Raw genomic sequence first — 21,312 nt, 5'->3', positions numbered from 1 at the left:
CCAACTTGGAGACCACAAAGTATCATGAGACTCCAAATTGCCTCTCAGTCATCCAGAAACAAATGATATTTAGCACTGTTTTCAGTGATTAAGGTGCTTTATTGTATTTTATTATAATTTTTTAGATTTAATTTATTGCCTTAGCTGGAGAGCTCAGTTAGAGCATCGTCCCGAAGTGCAGAGGTTGCCAGTTTGACCCTCAGTCAGGGCACATGAAGGAATAGATTGTTGTTTCTGTCTCTCTCTCCCCCTTCCTCTTTCTAAAGATTTTATTTATTGATTTGAGAGAGAGAGAGAAGGAGAGGGGGAGGGAGGGAGGGAGAGAGAAGGGGTAGAGAGAAGGAAGCATCAATTCATAGTAGTTGCTTCTCATACGTGCCTTGACCAGGCAAATCCAGGGTTTTGAACTGGCAATTTAGCCTTTCAGGCCAACACTTTATTCACTGTGCCACCACAGGTCAGGCTCATAATAATTCTAAAACATTGGCATTTTAATGACAGTGATCTATAGTGAGTGTAAAGTTTGATTATCAGAAGCATCCTGGGACTTCTGCTTCAGGCCAAAGAGAAGGAACAGAATGTGGATTTACCCTCCTACCTGAAACAATGGAAAAAGTGTGTGAACCAATGTCTTCAAGTTACTGGGTGTCAGACAAGGAGGGACAATGCTTGGCTGGTGTCCTGCGTGCAGAGCAGCACAGGGTGTGACAACTCAGGCAGAGCCTGGTGGGCAGCAGGGTCAAAGACACAGAGCTGAGGGTCCAGGGAGACCGCGGTGGCTGGAGCAGCCAGGACAGAGAGCACAGGAGAACCCAGAGGTGAGCGAGGGTCTCCTGAGGAATGGCTGAGAACTGGCCGGTCCAGGCTTGTGCGGGAACCATTGAGGCCAGAGGGAACCATGTGGACCAGAGGGAACTACACCAGAGCTCAGAGGAATGGCCAGAGCCGGCCCCTCCCCCCAGACTGCCTCCTGGTTAATACTGACATTCAATGTTATTCTGTATTAGTGACAGGTGTGTGGCATAGTGGTCAGACAATCACATACTTTACAATGTTCCCCCGATATTGCCAGCACCCACCTGGCACTGTAGTCATTACAGTATCACTGACTGTATTCCCTGTGCTGTACTTTACATCCTTGTTTCTGTTTTATGATGACCGATCTGTACTTCTTCGTCCCTTCACCGTTTCACTCTGTCCCAAACCACTCTCCACCTGTCTGTTCTCTGTATCCCTGAGTCTGTCACCATGTAAATGAGATCACACAATACTCATCTTTCTCTGACTTATTTCACAGCCTAACACCCTCTAGGGCCATCCATGCTGCTGCAGATGGCAAGGCTTTGTTCCTTTTATGGCTGAGTAATATTCCCTTCCCCCTAAGTACAGACTGTTGCCTGCTGACCTGCAGTCCTCAGGGTCTTGCTTTAGTGGTGGCATTATCTCCTCAAAGATGAAACTCTGAATTGTGGACCTTCCCACAGTCGTGGCCGAGCAGTTCTGGCCTCAGTATGGGCCTGGCTGGTGAAGACCTTGCCACTCACTTGCTCAGCACCCTCTTAGGGACAGCCCGGTGCTCAAGGGCTGCGACCTGAGGGCCTGCGAGAACCGGCCCTGCCCCTCTTATTTCCCTGGGTCTCCGGCCCTCGAGACTTTCTCACAGCAACGAAAGCTCAAGCTGATGTGTAACGGGGTTGTGTTTGTATCCAAGGAAATGCTCCATTTCCCAAAGCGTTGTGTAAACTTCCTCTGATAGCTCAGACGCATCTGGGCTCACAGGCTGGGAGCCTCTGAGATTCTAAACTTAGAATCTCCCTGACCCCCAAATATGGGTATTGACGCACACTTGGGGAAGTGAGATGTGTCATGTGCCAAGGTGAGCCATGTGCTCAGGTGTGCCGTGTGCTCAGGTGTGTTGCACTGAGGGTGTGGGAGCCAACAGCAGTCCCAGCCCTGCCCCCAGGGGACGGCCCCTCAGCAGGTGAAGACTGTAGCCACATGGCCTTCATGGGCCTCCACAGCTGCATGTTTGTGGCTGTCAGGAAGGTTCAGGGGAGAGGAGTAGTGAGCACAGGAAGGCCAGGGTGAGGATAGTCCCCATCACTTCACCTGTCAGGGCAGGTTTGCCATTTCCTCCAACTAGCAACCAAGTCAGGCACGGCAAGATTTCTTGGCCACTCCTGGCTACACAGTCTGCAGATGTACTCAAGGCACCGAAGGGTCAGGGTTTGCGGGAGGGGTGAGCTGGGGTATCTTAAATCAAAGCTGTCCTAGAAAGCCAGTCCTGTGGCCGGACGGTCACCAAGCTGGCACCATCTGTCAGTGTTGTGAAAACTTGGCCCCAAGGGCTGCAGGGTGAACCCATGAAGGAGTACCTGTGAGGCTCTGCATTCACTGTGAGCAAAAGCCCAGATGCTCCTAAGGACTTGCCCAGTTTCAAGGTTCGACTAGACTGACTTCTAACTTCCACTCAGGTGGAGCCTTCTCTCCTGGAAGACAAGGCCAGTCCGGGGCCACCAGAGCTGGGCTTCACCTGGAAGCCAGGAGATGCCCGACTCCAGCCTCTCAAACAGGACTGAGAACCGGCCTCCAACAGATCTACAAGAGGCCCAGGGAAGACACGGCACAAGTGACGGGTGGCCTCTAGTGGCCACTGACAGCTAAGTTCCACATCAGGTACTTGACAGAGAAGGGACTTTCGGTTTCCTCCAATAAAACAGCTCTAAGAGAATATAAAGAAGTCAGGAAGAAAACCATGCTTGTAAATTAAGCACCTCCTTAGTGTTTTGTCAAAGAACCTCAAGCACAAAGAGTCCTGAAATAAAAATAACATAGGTAGACCTTTTTAGGGATATATTTTTTAAGTTCTACAACCTCTAATAACTTTTATTGTAAAAATTCAAATTCAAACACTAGGAAAACTAGAAATTTCAACATCTTTCACAAAGGGTTGTATCCTCTTTACTTATTGTTATCATTACTTTGCCTAAAAAGAGGCGAGCTAAAATTCTGGAGGCTTCAGCAACTGGTGAACTTTATCTTGGTCTCCACTTTATGTCTTTCACTCCGTGAAAATGTCTCTTCAAAGCCGTGTTATCTGCCCACGGAGAATTTAAACAGGAGTCATCATCATTTTCTTCCAGTTTCTGGAAATAAACATTTATATTCAGGAAGGCATTTCAGGAAACTGTTCAAGAGAAGGACTAATGAACCCGTAACCACCCCTCGCCCCCAGCACGAGGAAGGGGGTGGGCGGCCTGGCGGGACCCCACTGCCCTGGAGCAGATGAAGCTCTAGAAAGCCCCCACCCTGCAGAACTTCCCCAGACCCAAAGGGTGGGGGTGGGGGTGATGCCCAGGAGTCCGTGGGTCACCGGCCACCTTGAGTTCCTCTTGTCGCCTGTGATAGTACAGCATCAGCTGTTTCTGCTCCTCGCTGCTAATGATCGGTTCCCGGGCTGGAGCTCCTTGTCCCCTCTGCAGAGATGGGGGAAGAGCACACTGGATTTGGCATTCTTCTAGGGACAGCCCAGGAAGTGACCGTGAATGTGTGACAACTGCCTGTGCCAGCTGCTGAGGATAAGCAGGTTGTCCGTTCTAACCATCCAAGAGAGTCAAGGGGGCCTGATCTTCAGCAGCCACTGCTCTGGCCCTCACAGCACAGGGGACCAGAAGCTGTGCAATGCCACCTTCTCGTGGCCATGCCCAAGTCAGCCACTGAAGGCCCAGCAGGGGAGGGACAGGTGGTCACGGGGACCTGGTATCCCCAGATCGGTGAGAATGGCAGGAGGAAGCACACACCAGGACAGCCCTGCAGACGCAGCTCACGGGAGACCCTGACAGCTGCCCCCTTCTCACCCACAGACTATTGGCCTGGCAACACCTAGGACCAGTGCTCTGGGCTGCATCTTTCATTTCAAGAAATATTTTTATTTACATGTAGCCCTATTACTTAATGTTGAAATTAACATGTCATAGTCCTTCCCCCCATTAAAACAAACTCCCGATATTGCCAATAGATCCACATTTTCCCTAGTCTGGGTTGGTCATAGAGAAATTTTACTTTGAGTCAGACCAATAGGATGAAAGCATCTGTACAAGCAGGTTAAATCTGATTTATTGTAAGTTTTTTTTATCAGGTTGAAAGTAAACAGAAAACACTGGTGTGCTAGAAAGACTTACTTGCTGAATCTTGACGATGATTTTGGTTTTCTCGTTCCTGCCCACGTAGTCCGAGAGCTTCTTGGTCCTCCGCAGCTCCTTGGCAGCCCACCACAGCTGTGCCTCCGGCTCCTCGACGACACTCAGGGCTGCCTGCGTGCCTGACAAGTCCTCTTTGTTTTCAAACTCCATCCGGATGGGGTCGTATGGTGGCAAGCCCATGGGATAAACAATCATCACGGCCCCTCGGAGCTGATCCAGGGCGTCTTGCACCATCTCCATGGTAACACAGACCCCAGCCTCCACTTGTTTCTGAAAGTGAACAGGCGTGGTTAGCTACACTGCAGCTGATTAATTCAACAAATATTTATCAAGTTCCTGGACCCAAGTGACTACAATCCACCTTGTGGGCTGGACCTTTCACTTTAAGTTCTTCAAAAGGGTTCAGGAAACAAATCACATGGGCGTCAATTCCTATCAGTACCACAGGTGAGCCAACCTACAGGAGCCAGGAACACCTTCTGTCTGACCTGTGGGGACCAGGAGGATTCAGGACAAATGGCACAATTATGGAAAGGAGAAGCGATGGCCCACCCCAAACATGCTTATTCCACTTGACCTGGGAAGGCTTACACAGCAGCCAGACAAGTCCGGCCAATAGGTATCCCTGGAAGCCACTATTCAGTCTGCATCTCAGAAGACAAGTTTTACAGCAGCATTTAAAAGCTAACCTTAGATATTATTGCTTTGGCTTCTTCTACAGTCTTCTTTAAAACTTGCTTCATTTTTTCATTTGGAGCTATGAAAATAAAAAAGGGAAGAGGGAGACAGAAAGCCATTTTTAAACTCTCCTCACACATCCCAAGCCCTTCATTGGAGTGGGGGAGGACATGAACGAGGCCAAGTGGGGAACTGGGGTGAGGGACGCAGATGGCCGCTGTGAGAGGGTGGGTGAAAATCTCTCATGAGGGCAGAGGCTTGGAGTGTGCTTTAAGCAAAGTGGCAATGGCCGAAAGGAATAGGATAAACATCACAGCACAGACTGGCTGACAAATGTTTCCTGGGGCCTGGCCAGGCAGTGGCACAGTGGATAGAGTGTTGAACTGGGATGTGGAGGACCCAGGTTCGAGACCCCGAGGTCGCCGGCTCGAGCACGGGCTCATCTTGTTTGAGCAAAGCTCACCAGCTTGAGCCCAAGGTTGCTGGCTTGAATAAGGGGTTACTCGGTCTGCTGTAGTCCCCCGGTCAAAGCACATATGAGAAAGCAATTAATGAGAAAGTAAGGTGTCGCAACGAAGATTGATACTTCTCATCTCTCTCCCTTCCAGTCTGTCTGTCCCTATCTGTCCCTCTTTCTGTCTCTGTCACTCACACACACACACACACACACACACACACACACACACACACACACACAATATCTCCTGTGAAGAGACAGTCAACACTCAGGCCATGCAAGTGACCATGTCCCTTCATGCTCAGTGTCCCAGCATCAGGAAAGTGGCCAGATGACACTTAAACAGACTGGGTAGACACATTCCAGTAAAACTTTATTTACAAAAACAGGCGCTGGCGGAACTGGACCTGGGGCCCAGAGTTTGCCTACCCCAAGCAAGAAAAAAACACAGAACTCTAAGGTTTAGAAGCAAGAACAATAGAGATGGAATGTTCAATTCTAAGTGAAATAGGCAAGTTCAAACCTTATATTCTTAAGTATTAACTACACACTGAAAATAACTAGAAATGTAAAACTCATATATATATATATATATATATATATATATATATATATATATATATATTTCATTGATAGAATTCCTTCTAAAAAGCAAAGAATGTCTTCAAATTGAGAATGAGTTTAGCTATGAACAGGTGTGAAAGACCACCAACCAATTTCCAGGTAAAAAGTCAAAGGAAATAATATTAGAAATTCTTATCCTCAATCTATATATTTAGAAATATAAAATAAAAAATACATACATGTACATTTGAGCACGTAAAGACCTTGCAGAAACACTGGTTTCTTTTTCTCCTAACAGTGCCTTGGGGGCACAGGAGACACAGGGGCTGTCCCCTTATGACAGTCTCAATGACCTTTTGCGTTTACAACACTCACTCCCATAAAAACTTAAAAAAATTGAGACGTGAGTGTTTTGGCTTTCACCATTAGTGTAGTTTAAGACCATGTGGGTGAAACAGTTTGGTTGCGTGTGGTGAAGAATATGCAGTACAGTATATTTATGTCCTTTTCCTTTTTCTGTGGCTTAGTTGTATTTTTATAGCCTAGATTATAGTTTTTCAACTGTGTTAGGATAGGTAAGTGAGTTAGGCTAGGGTGAGTCTCAACTTATACCAAAATTCAGGTTACATCACTGTCAAAGGAATAGAACTGTGTCGTAATCTGAGGACCCCCTGTACTTAGGTGTTTGTTAAACAATCAAATGTAGTCTTTTAGGGCCTGACCAGGCAGTGGTGCAGTGGATAGAGTGTCGGACTGGGATGTGGAGGACCCAGGTTTGAGACCCCGAGGATGCCAGCTTGAGCATGAGCTCATCTGGTTTGAGCAAAAGCTCACCAGCTTGGATCCAAGGTCGCTGGCTCAAGCAAGGGGTTACTCGGTCTGCTGAAGGCCCATAGTCAAGGCACATATGAGAAAGCAATCAATGGACAACTAAGGTGTCGCAATGCGCAACAAAAAACTAATGATTGATGCTTCTCATCTTTCCATTCCTGTCTGTCTGTCCCTGTCTATCCCTCACTCTGGCTCTCTCTCTGTCTCTGTAAAAAAAATAAAAAAAAATAAAATTAAAAAAAAAATTTAAAAAAGCACAAACTTAAAAAAAAAAAGTAGTCTTTTAAACAGCTTTCTATGCAGGTTAAAAGGGACAAGTCATCAAGATGAGTTATAGGTAGTCCTCAGGTTCCAAAGGAGATCGGTTCTGTAGGTTTGTTCTTAAATTGAATTCGTATGTAAATTGGGACAGGTACATTTACCTACGTAACTTAGATGTTTGTCTTAACATTGTATTTTTACCTTTCTGTGCATATAAATACTTGAACCTTTTTAAACCTACAGAACAGGTCTTGTTCGTAACTGGGGACTGCTTGTATCATCCTTTTTCCTCCAAATTCACATGATCAATCACATACTAACAGGAGTACAATTGCTTCCTCGGGGCTGATGTGGACTGAGGTGTCTGCACCAGAGAGGCATGCCCTCCATTCAGGTGGACACCCTGTGTTGACATTCACTTCCTTCTTTCACACAAAATCTCCAAATAAACCCATTTCTACAAATCGGAACAAAACACAACCTTCAATACATTTTCAATGATTACCCCCCTAAAACTATTAGGTTGCACCATGTGAAACTGCCAATTTTCAACCACTGTTTCCAACAATTGTGATCCACAAAAAATGGTAATTTCATATGGCTCATCTGATATGAGCTGGCTGCAACTAAGTACTGTAACAGACAAAAGACAGACACGTCCTTTATCCACCTAATGCATTTGGGATTGGTGCTTTACCATGAGGAGTCACTGGGACAGTGTTCCTAACTCTATGGAAATACTGAGGTCAACCTTTAACCTGAAGAACGGCTTTGGTTCACATGGCTGCCAGATTCAGGCGGCAGAGTGGAAGAACGCTGGATTACCGTGCCCGTTCCTGCGTCCGATGTCATCCTTTTTGATCGCTGCGCCTCCACTGGGTATGCACTTTTTACCCCACTCGTCCCTTAATTTCAGTTCTTCAATCTGATCATCAGTCAGCCCTTGCATATTAGGAGGGAGAAACACGCCATGTTCTGCTAATTCTTCCATTTCTTAAAAACGAGAAAGACAAATGTGCATCACAATCATCACCCTAACACCTTGTACCTCGTTGGAATGTACGCTCCTTCGAAGTAAGGGTTCCTGCCCACCCGCTCATGATGTTATTTAATAAACACCTAGCTACTACTTGATGTGTGCTAGACTGTCCTTGACTTTTAATAAATGACCTGTCCTTGGTCAAAAGAAACTCAGAGACCTTAGGAGCTTGCCCTCAGTCACCAGCAGCTGGGTTGCAGATTCTGACCCCTGTGCTATGTTGCACTTCCTGCCACTCAGGAGGAAGAGATTAAATCAATTCATAGAGGGTCTCAATGCATACCCACAAAGGGCTTTGCGGCTGTGTAAGTGTGTTCATGTGAATTATCTATTAACTTTAACCCCATGAGGAGGCAAGACAGTTACCAACATCCCATCTTCCCTGAGGCTGGCTCAGGTCAAACAGCCAAACTTTGTATAAAACTTTATAGATACATACTTTATAAATAGTTCATGCAAACTCAATTAAGTTTTAAGGCAGCTTATGTCTCTCGGAAGTGAAAGACAAGAAAAGCCCTTGGTTTTCCAGGATCACATTCACTATCAAATTATGGCTTTATATTTTCCTCTTCCCAAAGGAAGTCCCAAACCAGTCCACATTTTAACCTTACAAAATTTCCTTCCTTTTTGCATTCCTCTCTTTCCCTTCTTTAACTAGAAAGGGTCATGTGGACCTGGGTCTTCCTCTATCACTGTGAAGACACCATACAGTACTATAGAACAAATGGTGTAACTGGATGGCGTGTTCATTGTCTCTTTCCCAATCAGACTCTAAGCACTGGGGGGCCAAACAACTGACACAGCCCACGGCTGGTGGCGACTGCAGAATAACTGCAAGGATTCTAAGCGCGCTAACACGACCTAATCATCCAATAGATGATTTTATAAAAATAAATCGAGTCCCCTTTCTCTCCCAAATTCCTTAATTTTAAAATAACATTTACTATTGAGCTTGTTCTGGAATAAGGATATTTTACAAATAAGCTATATGTACGCCTCATAAAGGCAGAAACCATTGCCCTTCAGGAGTTCTCCGTGGTACAAAACCACGTTCTAGTTATAAAAAATACTTATCTCCCTAGACCACATCTGGAGTAGCATCATGTCAAGCTTTGTGCCGTCTAAGGGCACTGCACTTGACTTTTGCGTTATAATTAATAATTTTTAAATGCCGTTCCTGGGTTGCACTAGCCACATTTCAAGTGTTTGGCGGCTACCTGTGGCTGAGGGACACCTTATGGGACAACGCCGCCGTGAGTGTGGGGAGAAGGTGATCCCAACGCTGCATCGGAGAGGCGCAGGAGGAGTGTCCCAAGACAGGGAAGGGCCCGAGGCTCTGTAAATGTCTTCTCACCCTGGGGGAGCCGCCCGAGGCCAGATGGTCCACGCAGGAAGCTGCTCCACTGCAGGAGTCTCAACACACCGAACTCCCTTTTTTCAAACGCCCAGTGCTCGTCCCCATCTCACACCTGCTCTTCGGCCCAGTCTGTGGAGTCACTCCTGGGGCTCTTCCCTCTCTACCCCTCCCAGCGCCCGGATCCTGGCCCCGCTGCTCTCTGGGCATCGCGGGGGCCCTCGGCGTCCCGTTTCAAGCCCGGTTCTCACAGCCGCACACACCTGACCCTGGCCGCCGCGCCCACCTGAGCAGACGCGCTGCACCTTGAGCCGCGCGTTGTAGAGCCGGGTCACCCGCACCGTTAGCTCTTCCAGCTCCGTGCTCCCGGACGCCTGCAGCAGGAACTGGCTCTCGTCGCCCCGCTTCACGTGCAGCAGAACCATGACGGCTCTGCAGGACCCGCCGGGGAGGCGAGGAGGCCAGGGAAGCGCGGCCCGCTGGGTCCGAAGAGACAGCCGCCACACAAGACTAACCGCGGCTTAGCGCCGGAACCCGCGGCTCCCGCGCCCGCGGTCGGTGGGGAAAGGGAACTCGCTCCCGGAAGTGACTGTTGCCAAGAGCAACAAAGAAACACAACAAACACAGAGTCTGAGGGCCACGTACTCTAGGTCCAAATTCTGGGGTGGGAAGCTGCGGTACGCGGACAGCCGCAATCCACCCCTGAAGCAGATGCCGTCCCGTAACAACCCGCACTGTCCGACTGCGCTGTAGTACTCGGCTCGTTACCGCCTCAGCCTTTGCCCCGCCCCGTCCCCGGAAGTGGCTGTTGTCCAGGCAACTGTCCTAACAGACCGAGCCGCAGGAGGGCAGCACGGAGCACGCAGCGCACTCGCGCGGGGCCGAGAGTCTACCCAGAAAGGCGGCAGGGCGGGGCGGAGGTTGCCAGGTCGGGATGGGATGGGGGAAGTGCGGGGCCCACTAACGGTACAACCCGCAACCGTCTCCCCGTCCCCCCGCTTTAGCGGCGTTTCCACCTCCAGTAGTACGTACTTCCGGGAACGCATCACTGCTTCCGGTGTGAACCCCGCGGTGGGGTTCCGCACCAGGTTCGGTGCACATGTCTTCACATACGTGCGGACTGCTCGATCCGCAGGTCTCGCAGCGCAGGCAGTGGCTGCCCAGCGACCCTCCCCAAACTGTCCAGCCGGCCACCAGCCAACAAATTCTTAGTGAACTGCTATCAATCAGCTCAGACGCTGGTGCCCCGGGGCAGATCCTGGGTTACCGTTGTCATGCAGCTTATATCCTGTAAGTGACGAAAACGGAAATAAATGGACAAGGTAAATTCAAATAGAGGTGTCAAGAAAACAAAACAGGATGCTGGCTTTTTAGATTGGATGGTCAAGAAATGCCTTAAGGGGTGGGGTGACATTTGTGGAGTCCTTGATAACAAGGTCTTCCCCTGGTGATCTCCTTGTAAGGGCCAAGGTCACCAGGAATTGATTTGACAATCACAGCAAGTTAGGTTGTATTCCTGAAACTTTGTTGAATCTGTATCCTTAGGGCTCGTTCCATGGGCAGAATGAAGATGTGATAGCAAACCTGGGAATTCCCAGAACCAATTCAGGGCCTCATAGGAAGGCTGTTAAACTGATACTGGATCCCAGGGGGATGGAGCCCAGGGGGTGTGTTTTCCTCTTTCATCCTGCTGGGTATGGCACGATCACTGAAACCCTGGAACATGCAGTGCTGCTCACACTGGCAAATGTCTTTCTCTAAACTGGGAACAGCTCAGCTGTCCTCCAAGGGGTGAGTGGATGGTTAAACCCACTGGTACATCCATGCCATGGAATACTACTTAGCAATGAAAAATGAATTATGCATACACAATCTGGATGAATCTCCAGAGAATTATGCTGAGTAAAAAAGCCATCTCCAAAAGGTTACATACCATACGGTTTCAATAACATTCTTTTTTTAAAATTTTTTTTATTTTAGAGACAGAGAGGGATAGATAGGGACAGACAGCCAGGAACGCAGAAAGATGAGAAGCATCAATCAGTTTTTCGTTGTGGCATCTTAGTTGTTCATTGATTGCTTTTTCATATGTGCCTTGATGCGGGCCTTCAGCAGACTGAGTAACGCGTTGCTTGAGCCAGTGACCTTGGGCTCAAGCTGGTGAGCTTTTGCTCAAACCAGATGAGCTGGGCTCAAGCTGGCGACCTCAGGGTCTCGAACCTGTGTCTTCTGCATCCCAGTTCGACGCTCTATCCACTGCGCCACCGCCTGGTCAGGCAATAACATTCTTGAAGTGGCACAATTACAGAAATGGAAAATAGATAAGTGGTTACCAGGAGTTAAGGACAAGGGAAAGGGGAATGGGGCAGGAGGGTAGTGGTAAAAGGGCAACATGAGGGAGGAGCTTGGCAGTGATGGGCATGTTTTGTATCCATGTTAATGTCCTGGTTGTGGTACTAGGCTAGAGTTTTACAAATGTTACCACTAGGGGCAACTGGGTAGAGTCTATGGTATCTGTTATTTCTTACAACTGCATATAAATCTAAAATCATCTTAAAATTAAAAGACTAAAGCTTATTACTCTGTACCTGTAACTTCTCAATCAGTGGTTAATGAACATAATTCAGCTATTTAAGAATCAAGGTTATTGTTTAGACTAGCAATCATATAAGGCTGAAAAAAGGCAATACTCAAGAGAAACGACTGGCCTTGGCCTCTTACTTTGGGTCTTTTTAGACAGTCTCTTCCTTTGGTAATTCATGTGACTGTTTCCCTCTGCACTTCCCCCCTCCACCCTCTTTTGCTGGCATTAGAAAATGACCATTCGTGCTTCATGTGTGATTTCCAAGCCGACAAGACTTTGAATGAGGGCCTCTCTTGCAGAATAGTAGTGCACGGGCTTCTTAATGATTAATCTCAAAATCTTTCTTCTTACTTTTAGAGTATTATTATATGGAGAAGTAAAATGGGTGAAAATAATCATGAATTAAAATACGTGACTTGACAGTAAGAGTTAATCCCCAAGTGTTACTAACTTGTATATGTAAAGTTCAAGGAAAATGGATGAGAAAAATTTCTCCCTTTTGAACAAAGTAGTCAGTATTGTAAAGACAGGTATATTTATTTCCTATAACAACACATTTCACAAGATATATACAGAATGTTTGTATACCACTGACTTTAACTCTGTACTTCTATAAAGTATATAGTTATAAATATTGTATGCCACATAAGCAATAAAATTCTTACATATAAACAGCAATCTACTATAGAGAACAAAGAATTCACAAGAGCTCCTTAGTGTCTAATTTCTGCTCTGCTTCTAACAGAACTGGTAAATATTTTAATAATACACAGAATAATGGCTAGTTATTTGCAGCATACCTTTAACTTTCATTACTTTGTGCACTTTCAGCACTTGCCAAATATAAATTCCTGGTAAAGGCTGAGCCACTGCATGGTATGTATATTTTAGACAGTAGTTTATATTTGATAGGAAACATTGCTCACAGAATGGCAATCTGCGCGAGCAAGTTATAATGAGTTATTTTGCTAATGGAGAGCAAATACCAAACACACTACTCACATGGATGTTAAAGCCACAGTTCCAACAAGTTAATTCACATCTGAAGCACACCGCTTAAAATAATACTGTTTAAAATAGACCAATGCTGAAATGATTAGAATCCCCTATAAGCATAATATAAAACTCACAAGAGTTATTTCTAACAGCAAATCCTGGCTGTTAACAGAGATAGGATTATTTCTATAAATATTTTGATAACATATGAGCATTTAGAAAAGTACTTTTCCCCAATATATTTGCTTTCTGTGGGTAAGTGCAATGCAGCTCCCTGTGCTTGTTCCACTTTACATAGTCTTAGCCAGGACTCTGGGTTCCAATACTCCACCGGGGCACACCTTTAAAGGCTGCATGTGGACAACAGAATTTAGGTGGAAACATACAGCTCTATATAGAAAAGGAACCTTAATATAAGTCTTAATAGGTAAAGATGATTTAAGCCTAAACTCACAACAAAACAACGGCTCAAGTTTTCTGATAAGGATTACTTAATGATATCAAAATACTACATTCTGTAAAAATTCTGTGTACGTCTTCATAAAGTCAATAAAAGCGGGATCAGTTGTATATTGGCAGTGCAGGAGATAAAATCCACAGCTAACTTGAGGATAGCCTCGAAGAACTTAGAGCAGCATCATAGGTGTGCTGTAGCCTCTTTAGGGGAGAGAACAGACACTGAGGAAACCCCCAACTGAGAGCCCGCCCAGGCTGCTGCTTTCCCTGCGAATGATGTTCCAGAGCCAAAGCAGAAAATGGAAATATGTGGGAGGGAATGGGCACTTACCCCTCACATACAGACGAGAGTGTCTCTATCGCTAGTGTTTCTCACTGAGCCGCGGTGTGTGCATTCCCGACACGAAGGCTATATCATACTCTTCTGAAAGGGCTGCTGTGTCCGTCTACAGGACAGTGACCTCGAAACATGCCAAGTTCAGCTGCAAGAAGCTGCCCCCAGAGGGAAGCACATTGGGGCGCAGAGGTGGAGGGTGATGAGGATGTGGGTGTGTGTGTGGGTGTGGGTGTGTGTCTGTATGTGTGTAAGGGGAGAAATTCTGGTTCTGGAATGAGGATTATTCTATTAATAGTTTGGAAAGAAAACTAAAGAACTGTCCAAATGTCATTTACAGCCATCCTTCGGATAATAAAATACTGAAAAAAGAACTCAGAACTTCTAGGTAAAAATTTGGTTTGAGTTATATCCTAGAATTTAAATGATGTTTTATAAATATGCATATATGTATGTGTGTGTATGTGCGCGCGCGCATATACACACTTTTTAAAAAACAATGCCTTTCAAAATTCTGTCTCTGTTACTTCGACAGCTCTTTGGTAAATACCTGTAAGTGCCAATTGTTGACAGGTATGAAGGCTGGCAGGCAGGTCTGCTAGAGGTGGTCCAGGCTTCTGGGATTCTTAAGAGAAAACTAACAAAGAATTTCTGATAAGGACCACACACTAAAGTAGTTTTGAGCACTTTTTATGGCTACTACTCTCTTAGTTATCCAAACAGAAACACACCAAAACTCTAGTTAGTAATGAGGATTTTTCCTTATTTCCAATATACACATATTCCAACTCTGTACACATTAAATAGTGGTATTTCTTGACATCAGTGCACTTAACAACGACTTATTGCACATAGTGAATAACTAATGCCCACTCTTTTGGCTCTGCCCTGCCCAGACTAGAAACGAGTGTCTTCCACTGCCGGGCATTACCTCTCCGTGAAGTCTAGTGTGGGGGATGCCTGAGATGCCGCAGCTGTGAGAGGACCGACGGGAGGGGTGGTGCCAGCTGGGAGCAGAGGGACAGGAGGCGGAGGCGGCCTCCGAGACGGCAACACACAGGAAGAGACATTTGTACCTTTACTCCAGGCATCGTCAAACGTCACATTGCAGCCAGAAGTTGAACCTGGGTGGTTACTCAGGAAGTCTGGACAAGCTGTCTTCAACTTCCCTTTTACACCAAAGTCCTCTTCTTCCTCGAAAGTCACCCAGCCTTTCGGGTGGCTAATTTTTATGGTAGACTGACCCTGCAGAACAAAACTGTCCTTAAATCCATCAGTTGAAGAGGAAGGCTTGCTACTGTCCTGACCAAGAGGCTCCAGAGGAGGGAAAGGACCATGAGCAACAGGCTCTTCTTTGGAGAAGCACGAAGTGGCCTCTGAGTCTGGAGACTTGGCTCTAAATGGGTTTCCAGGAGTGGTGGTCCTGTCGGTGAAAGGGTTTGTGCTGGTTGAGCTCACAATGAATGGGTTCGCGGAACATGGCATGTTTTCCTGGGATTTACCCCGGGCTGGAATTGGAGGCAATGTCAGCATGCAACTTGCAGAACTGAAAGTATTGACGTTACTTTGTGTTGCAGGAAGCGATGGAACCAACCCCTTTGGGCCTGGGGTGAGAATAGGCGACATCTGAACAGATGACTGAGCCTTGGACACAGCAAGCAGATTAAATGAGAGATCTTCAAACGGGTCACTCTTTACTGGCGGTTCCAGTCTTACGGCAGGGACTCCATTGGTTTTCACCTGGAAAAGAGAGAGAGAGAGCACTGAATAATAATAATAAAAATATTTAAATAATAGATTTACTTTTAATACTCCCTAAGCTTGCTTTCTGTCTCAATTATTTTAGACTTGGAGGGAGCAAGTGTACAAACTGAGAAAATAAAAAGCAGGGTGTGCTTACTCCCTTCTAAATAAATCCATTTATTAAATAGAGCTATTTTGTTCATGCAAGTGTTGATACAATAAAACGGAACTGTGCAAAGTTAGCAATGAGCTTTGTTCACGCCCAGTTCCATCAGATGCTAGCACACACTCGAGAATCTTATATGCAGATTTATGCTAAGTCTATATAAAATTCCCATCTATGATGATGTCATTTCGTTATTCTTTTAAATACATTTTCACTTAAAGTTCATGTTACTATGGGAATTCAACTCTATGGATGACAATTTTATTTGTACAGTACAGCTGTATTCATAAGCTGAAAGCAATGCATCTATTCCTTTTCTACTTGGAAAAATTAATGTTCAAAGCATTCTTTGCCATTTAATGTAAGTTCTCCATTGTAGAATAAACTGTGAATAATGTGATGACATTCCTTAAAACTTCCCTGTGTCATCTTATAAAAATGTTCTAAAACATCTAGATATGCTTATTAATAACCAAATGCAATGATTATTTAAACCTATTATTTAAAAAAAATATCCCATTTCTATTTGGTATATTAATTCTAATGCTGAGACGAAGTTGTGCCCGGCTCTGTGTGCGCAGTAGTGTGTTCTGCGCACTGACAGTGGCCGTCAGGGTCCCGAATGACACAGGCATGAGCGCTGGCACTGGGCCTCGCTCTTCAGGAAGCAGCCATAAGGAACCCTGCCAGGGACTGAGCATGGGTGCCTTTTCTTAACAGGAAACAGAATTAGGATCCTGGCCTCAGAAGCAAATTAGCTCCCCAGGCACTTCATTTTAATTTTAAAAAGCCGTTCCTAATTATTAAAACTAGGTGGATGACTTGAATATTAATGCAGAATTTAAAAAGAGAAAAATAAACCTTTGCGTAAAAAGGAACAAGAGAGGGAGAATTTTAGCTCAAACTTGCAATGTAACAAAATGGAGCACTACCCAAAATGAATTTAGTTGTTGAAGCAAAATAAATGTTCATGAAATATGCTGGCAACAGGAGCAGCGGTCCCCATCACCATAAACGGGTCTTGTTGAGCAGTGACCCCGGTGTTGGAGGACAGGGAAGGCTGCCTGTCTGCAGAAGAAAACAAGCAGTAACTTCACAAGTAACATTCAAGTGTATGAGCATTTTATTCAATTGTCCTAAAACATACTTCACAACTGAATAAATATCTTTTTATTCAAACTTAATATGACAATGTCTGTACAAAATTAGAGAATAAACACATCACAGACTCTAAGCTGTATTCTAAGTGTATTGAAGGTAAGCAGACCTATAAATGGAAATCTACTTCAGAGTTTTATTTATACAAATTTATTATAGAAGTCATGAAACTACAGTTAACTCTACAGTACCAAGTGTCTGGAGTATTTATCACTAATATAACAAAAAAGAAGGACTTGATTAGGCATGGGACCAAATTCTCCCATGGCAGAGGGAATGGTCCACAACATAAGTATTATAAAAAAAGAGAATTTTATGCTTTGCACTGCTTAGAACAGTAGGCCCTTGCCACATAAATGCTATATATTTAAATATCTTTATTTTCACATATTAAAAAAGGTTTGTTTTCACAATAAGTTAATTTGACAGAAGCGGGGTCATTTTGCCTAATCAGAATTGAACTTATAGTAGCTACACCACCATTCATTATATTAGACTTAATTCATAACCCAAGAAGGATCTGTGATGACTTCACATTAAAAACAGTGGTAGTTTTACAGAGAAAGGTGTTGGAAGGAACTTTAAATAATCCTGTTATAATATGAACTTTCATTTTTCTAAATCACCAGTTCTTCCTTACCAACAAGAATCTTGGAACTAAAATTATTTGAAAATATTTTTTCCAAGAGAAACCTAAGAAAAAATTATTTATGCTAAGAATCAATTTGGTTTTGACAAACAGACTTTCATATATGGAAAGCTTACCTTACTGAAGTTATAATTTTTAGTTTTGTTAATTTTCATTTAAAAAAAAACAAGCAAAATGTGGTAAAGCATTAGCAAGAATAGCTAAAATGGTTCTAAAAATTCAAAATACTAAGAAAAAGAAAAAGCAGGCTTTATGGCATGATAACAGGATTTATTAATGTGGACAGATGGTTTTAAAAATGGGTAAAACTTTAGATATATGAAGCAAAAGAGTCATACATCTAATGAGACAGATGAGAAACATAGAAGATTGAGAAAGAGTCCAATACCTGTTACCCTGATGGTTGCTCCTGCTTTGAGAAAGGGAACACAGATATCAAAGGAAAGAGTTAGGAGCATAATCTGAGACCAACAAGCCATCCTCACAATTCAGTCTTCAAAATACTTTTAGTTCCACATTATACACGCAATCTGAGAGCAGTGATATTTGCAGGTCGCCTAAGTTCAAGCAACAATTCCAGTTTCTTTTGTAATTTTGAATGAAAAATGTATTGCTGAATTAGGGCTCATACTTTAATTACTAACCAACAGGTCCAAAGTCACGTTATTTCAAAATAATAACTCAAATAGGTTTTTAAAGCTCTAAAATATTTTAAGTGGTCTGTTATGGATAAAATGTTTGTGTCCTTCTCAATCCATATGTTGAAGCCCTTCCTTGCACTGTGATATTTGGAGATGGGGCCTTTGGAAGGTAGTTGGGGTTAGATAAGGTCACAAGGTTGGGGCCCAAGCAGTGGAATTAGTGCCCTATGATAAGACACCTAAGAGAGCTTGCTCTCTCTCTCTTCTGCTAGGACCAAAGAAAGGACAGGTGAGCACACAGCAAGAGGCACCTGTCTGTACAGAACCCAACCATAATAGTATCCTAATCTTGGCCTTGCAGGCCCCAAATGTAAGGAAATAGATTTCTACTGCTTATGCCCTCAGTGGGTGGTGTTTTGTTATGGCAGCCAAGAAGAGAAGGACACAGCCTTGAGATAAGCCTACGGGCTTATCATCATAGAGAAAATGTACAAATGGCATCACTTTGCAAAAAAGTGACAATTAGTATTTAACAATGAGTATCCAAACTTGTTCAATGCTACTGAAAATTTTCTGAAGGATAAAACTATCATCAATTCACCTCTTAATATAGTATATTAGTTGGAAGGTACAACATAGTATGAAACTGGACCCTGTTTTTGTTGTTTTAAACAAAATAATCCTAATTTTTCTATAGTAAAGCAGTGTATTTTAATACAGTATTTTCAAGAAACAGTTTTGAGTAAATCTTCCCCAATATCTAAAGCTTATCTTATTTTAAAATGCCAAAACTCATTTGGACAATTTAGAGACATCATGTTAAAATACAATATGATTAGACTTTTCTGCCTACTAAACACAAGACTCCTGGGATGTGAGGCAGTATTTTACTGATGCACTCAGGATCCATGTGTCAGCTCTGGCACTGGACGGGAGGAGGACCGGGGTTAATGACTTGTAGAGATGATATCAGACCCAGAACGCTGACATTATCTACTAGGTCTGCTCCCTCACTGTCAGCTCTCATGTCAACAGTACCACAATAATGCTATTACTTTACTTCCTGTGCGATCCTGACTTCTGATTCTTAGCTGATAATCAGATGACTAAGATGTCTAGCTAAGTCAGACAGAGGCATTTTTACATTTTGTAAAGGAAATATAACATGTCGTATCATCATTTGAATTGAAAGAATTTTTCTATATGAATTACAGGGTGAAAAACATTTATACCTTGTAGATTTGGGCAAAATAAAGATGTAAAAATTACTAAATGTTCAATTCTTTTTTACTTTTATTTTTTTTTACAGAGACAGAGAGTCAGAGAGAGGGATAGATAGGGACAGACAGGAACAGAGCGAGATGAGAAGCATTAATCATTAGTTTTTCGTTGCACATTGCAACACCTTATTTGTTCATTGATTGCTTTCTCATATGTGCCTTGACCGTGGGTCTTCAGCAGATTGAGTAACCCCTTGCTAAAGCCAGTGACCTTGGGTCCAAGCTGGTGAGCTTTGCTCAAACCAGATGAGCCTGCGCTCAAGCTGGCGACCATGGGGTCTTGAACCTAGGTCCTCCGCATCCCAGTCCAATGTTCTATCCACTGCGCCACCGCCTGTTCAGGCTAAATGTTCAATTCTTGACTATTTCATGTTATCACCAAAATATCATATATGTTGCACTTTAACATTTTATCCTTTTAAATTTACAGCCACTGTAGAAGATTTTTAAAAATTTAAATGTTCCTTGTTTTTTGAATAGTCATTCTTATGGTTCAAAATTCGAAAGGTACAGAAAGGTCAAACACCTCCCCTCCCTCCGGCTTCTCAGCATTGTACCCTCCCAGCAGGAAACTACCACTGCTTTGCATTCCTTCATAAAGACAATCTACACCTGAGCCAGACCCTCACCCTCCAGAAAAAAAAAGTGTGCCTGAGTATATAATGCTCAGAGGACTCTGACAGCAAAGACTGAGGCAAAAAAAAAAATCAAGAACTTAAACATCTTTGGTAGTTTTGATGAACTAAATACAGGACTGGAGAACACCATCTCTCAGGCCGCACACAGAGCACCTGCTGTCGGCCACCAGATCACCACCTGTTCCAATGAAAGTCAGAAATCAAGACAATGACAATGGCTGAGACCATGCTGTGTGGTGGTTATTGCAATATTCAACCTTCTGCATTTTTGTGTCATAAGACCACTTTCATCTAAAAACTGCAATCTTACTTGACAGTTTGCTCTTTCTGGACTTTTTGGAGTACAGTAATCCTCACTTAATGTCATGGATAGGTTCTGTGACTCTAAGCAAATCCATGTGGCACAATGAAACCAATCTTACCACAGGCTAATTGATACAAAGAAGAGTTAGGTTCCTATGGCATCCTATCAGTGTTAAAACAGAACACATCATTCAAGAACCCGCTGTACTGGATCGACTTTCATAGTAGTTGAAGGATACTTAGACCATCACAGAATCAGGGACTAAGGCTCACTTTTACTGTGAAATAGATGCTTACTTTCTGTCCCAGAACAATAACAGAAAGCTCTAAGAGGGCTAGTATGCAAGTGTTTGCCCTCCAATTACATTTAAAAAATAAAAAAACACATCTCACAAGAAATGAAAAAAAATTCAGGACTCACAAAAAGTCTCCGAGAAAAAAAATTGTGTGTGTGGTTTGTATCTTCAGGATCCCTTATTTTCTAAACTGAAAAAATGTAGACTACTTTTTCATATTAATTAGCTTAAAAGAATGCAGTATTTTTCTTAATTACACATGCTTCTTTAGCTTTTACAAATATGGTCAATACTCTGAGTAAGTGCTAATTGCTAACCCCATTCACATTGTTTTTTGAGTCATATTTATATCTCAATATTTTTTCACTATGCGGAAGCATAAGAAACATAACTCCTGTCAACTCGCTAGGTGTATTTAGGTATCTGTAAAAATAAAAGCAAACTATAAGTTATAAGTGTGTTTAGGGACACTGCCAATATGTGATAGTTCTGGAGTTTAGATCTTCCCAAGGTTTAAAAGCAGACTTTTAAAACTTTACACATTCCTTTGGCATTCACAGTCTTTTCAAGTTAAAACTTTAGGATGAAATAAAATGTAGGGCTAGACAACAAAAAATGTACTTACTAATGAAAATTTTATTTTAATAATTTACTGAAAAGCATATAACAAAAAATTAAGTAG

General features: G+C 43.7%; 2 protein-coding genes across 15 annotated transcripts in view; both read right to left on the bottom strand.

Moving 5' to 3' along the window:
- Nucleotides 1-2,853: 2,853 nt before the first annotated feature.
- CFAP298 (cilia and flagella associated protein 298) lies at nucleotides 2,854-10,175 on the bottom strand. The gene is made up of 6 exons (XM_066370342.1): nucleotides 9,673-10,175; nucleotides 7,819-7,986; nucleotides 4,892-4,959; nucleotides 4,182-4,472; nucleotides 3,381-3,476; nucleotides 2,854-3,146 (listed from the first exon to the last, which is right to left on the bottom strand). Exons 1-6 carry the CDS (start codon nucleotides 9,809-9,811, stop codon nucleotides 3,036-3,038), a joined length of 873 nt encoding a protein of 290 aa, XP_066226439.1. The 5' UTR covers nucleotides 9,812-10,175; the 3' UTR covers nucleotides 2,854-3,035.
- A 2,313-nt stretch (nucleotides 10,176-12,488) lies between these two features.
- The window catches only part of SYNJ1 (synaptojanin 1), an 83,398-nt gene continuing 74,574 nt past the window's right edge, over nucleotides 12,489-21,312 (bottom strand). For 9 of the 14 annotated variants that reach the window (XM_066370327.1, XM_066370333.1, XM_066370334.1 and 6 more), the window contains one exon: nucleotides 12,489-15,496. In XM_066370327.1, coding sequence (XP_066226424.1) covers nucleotides 14,684-15,496 — 813 coding nt within the window. In that variant the 3' untranslated portion in view covers nucleotides 12,489-14,683. Of the gene's footprint in view, nucleotides 15,497-17,860; nucleotides 17,885-21,312 lie in introns of all 14 variants that reach the window. The other 5 variants (XM_066370337.1, XM_066370341.1, XM_066370339.1 and 2 more) reach the window with 2 other exon arrangements.

This window comes from Saccopteryx leptura, chromosome 2 (genome assembly GCF_036850995.1).
Source record: "Saccopteryx leptura isolate mSacLep1 chromosome 2, mSacLep1_pri_phased_curated, whole genome shotgun sequence".
NCBI classification, from domain to species: Eukaryota; Metazoa; Chordata; class Mammalia; order Chiroptera; family Emballonuridae; genus Saccopteryx; species Saccopteryx leptura.
Note: the sequence above shows the minus strand (reverse complement) of the source record. Positions and strands in the feature narration are given on the sequence as shown.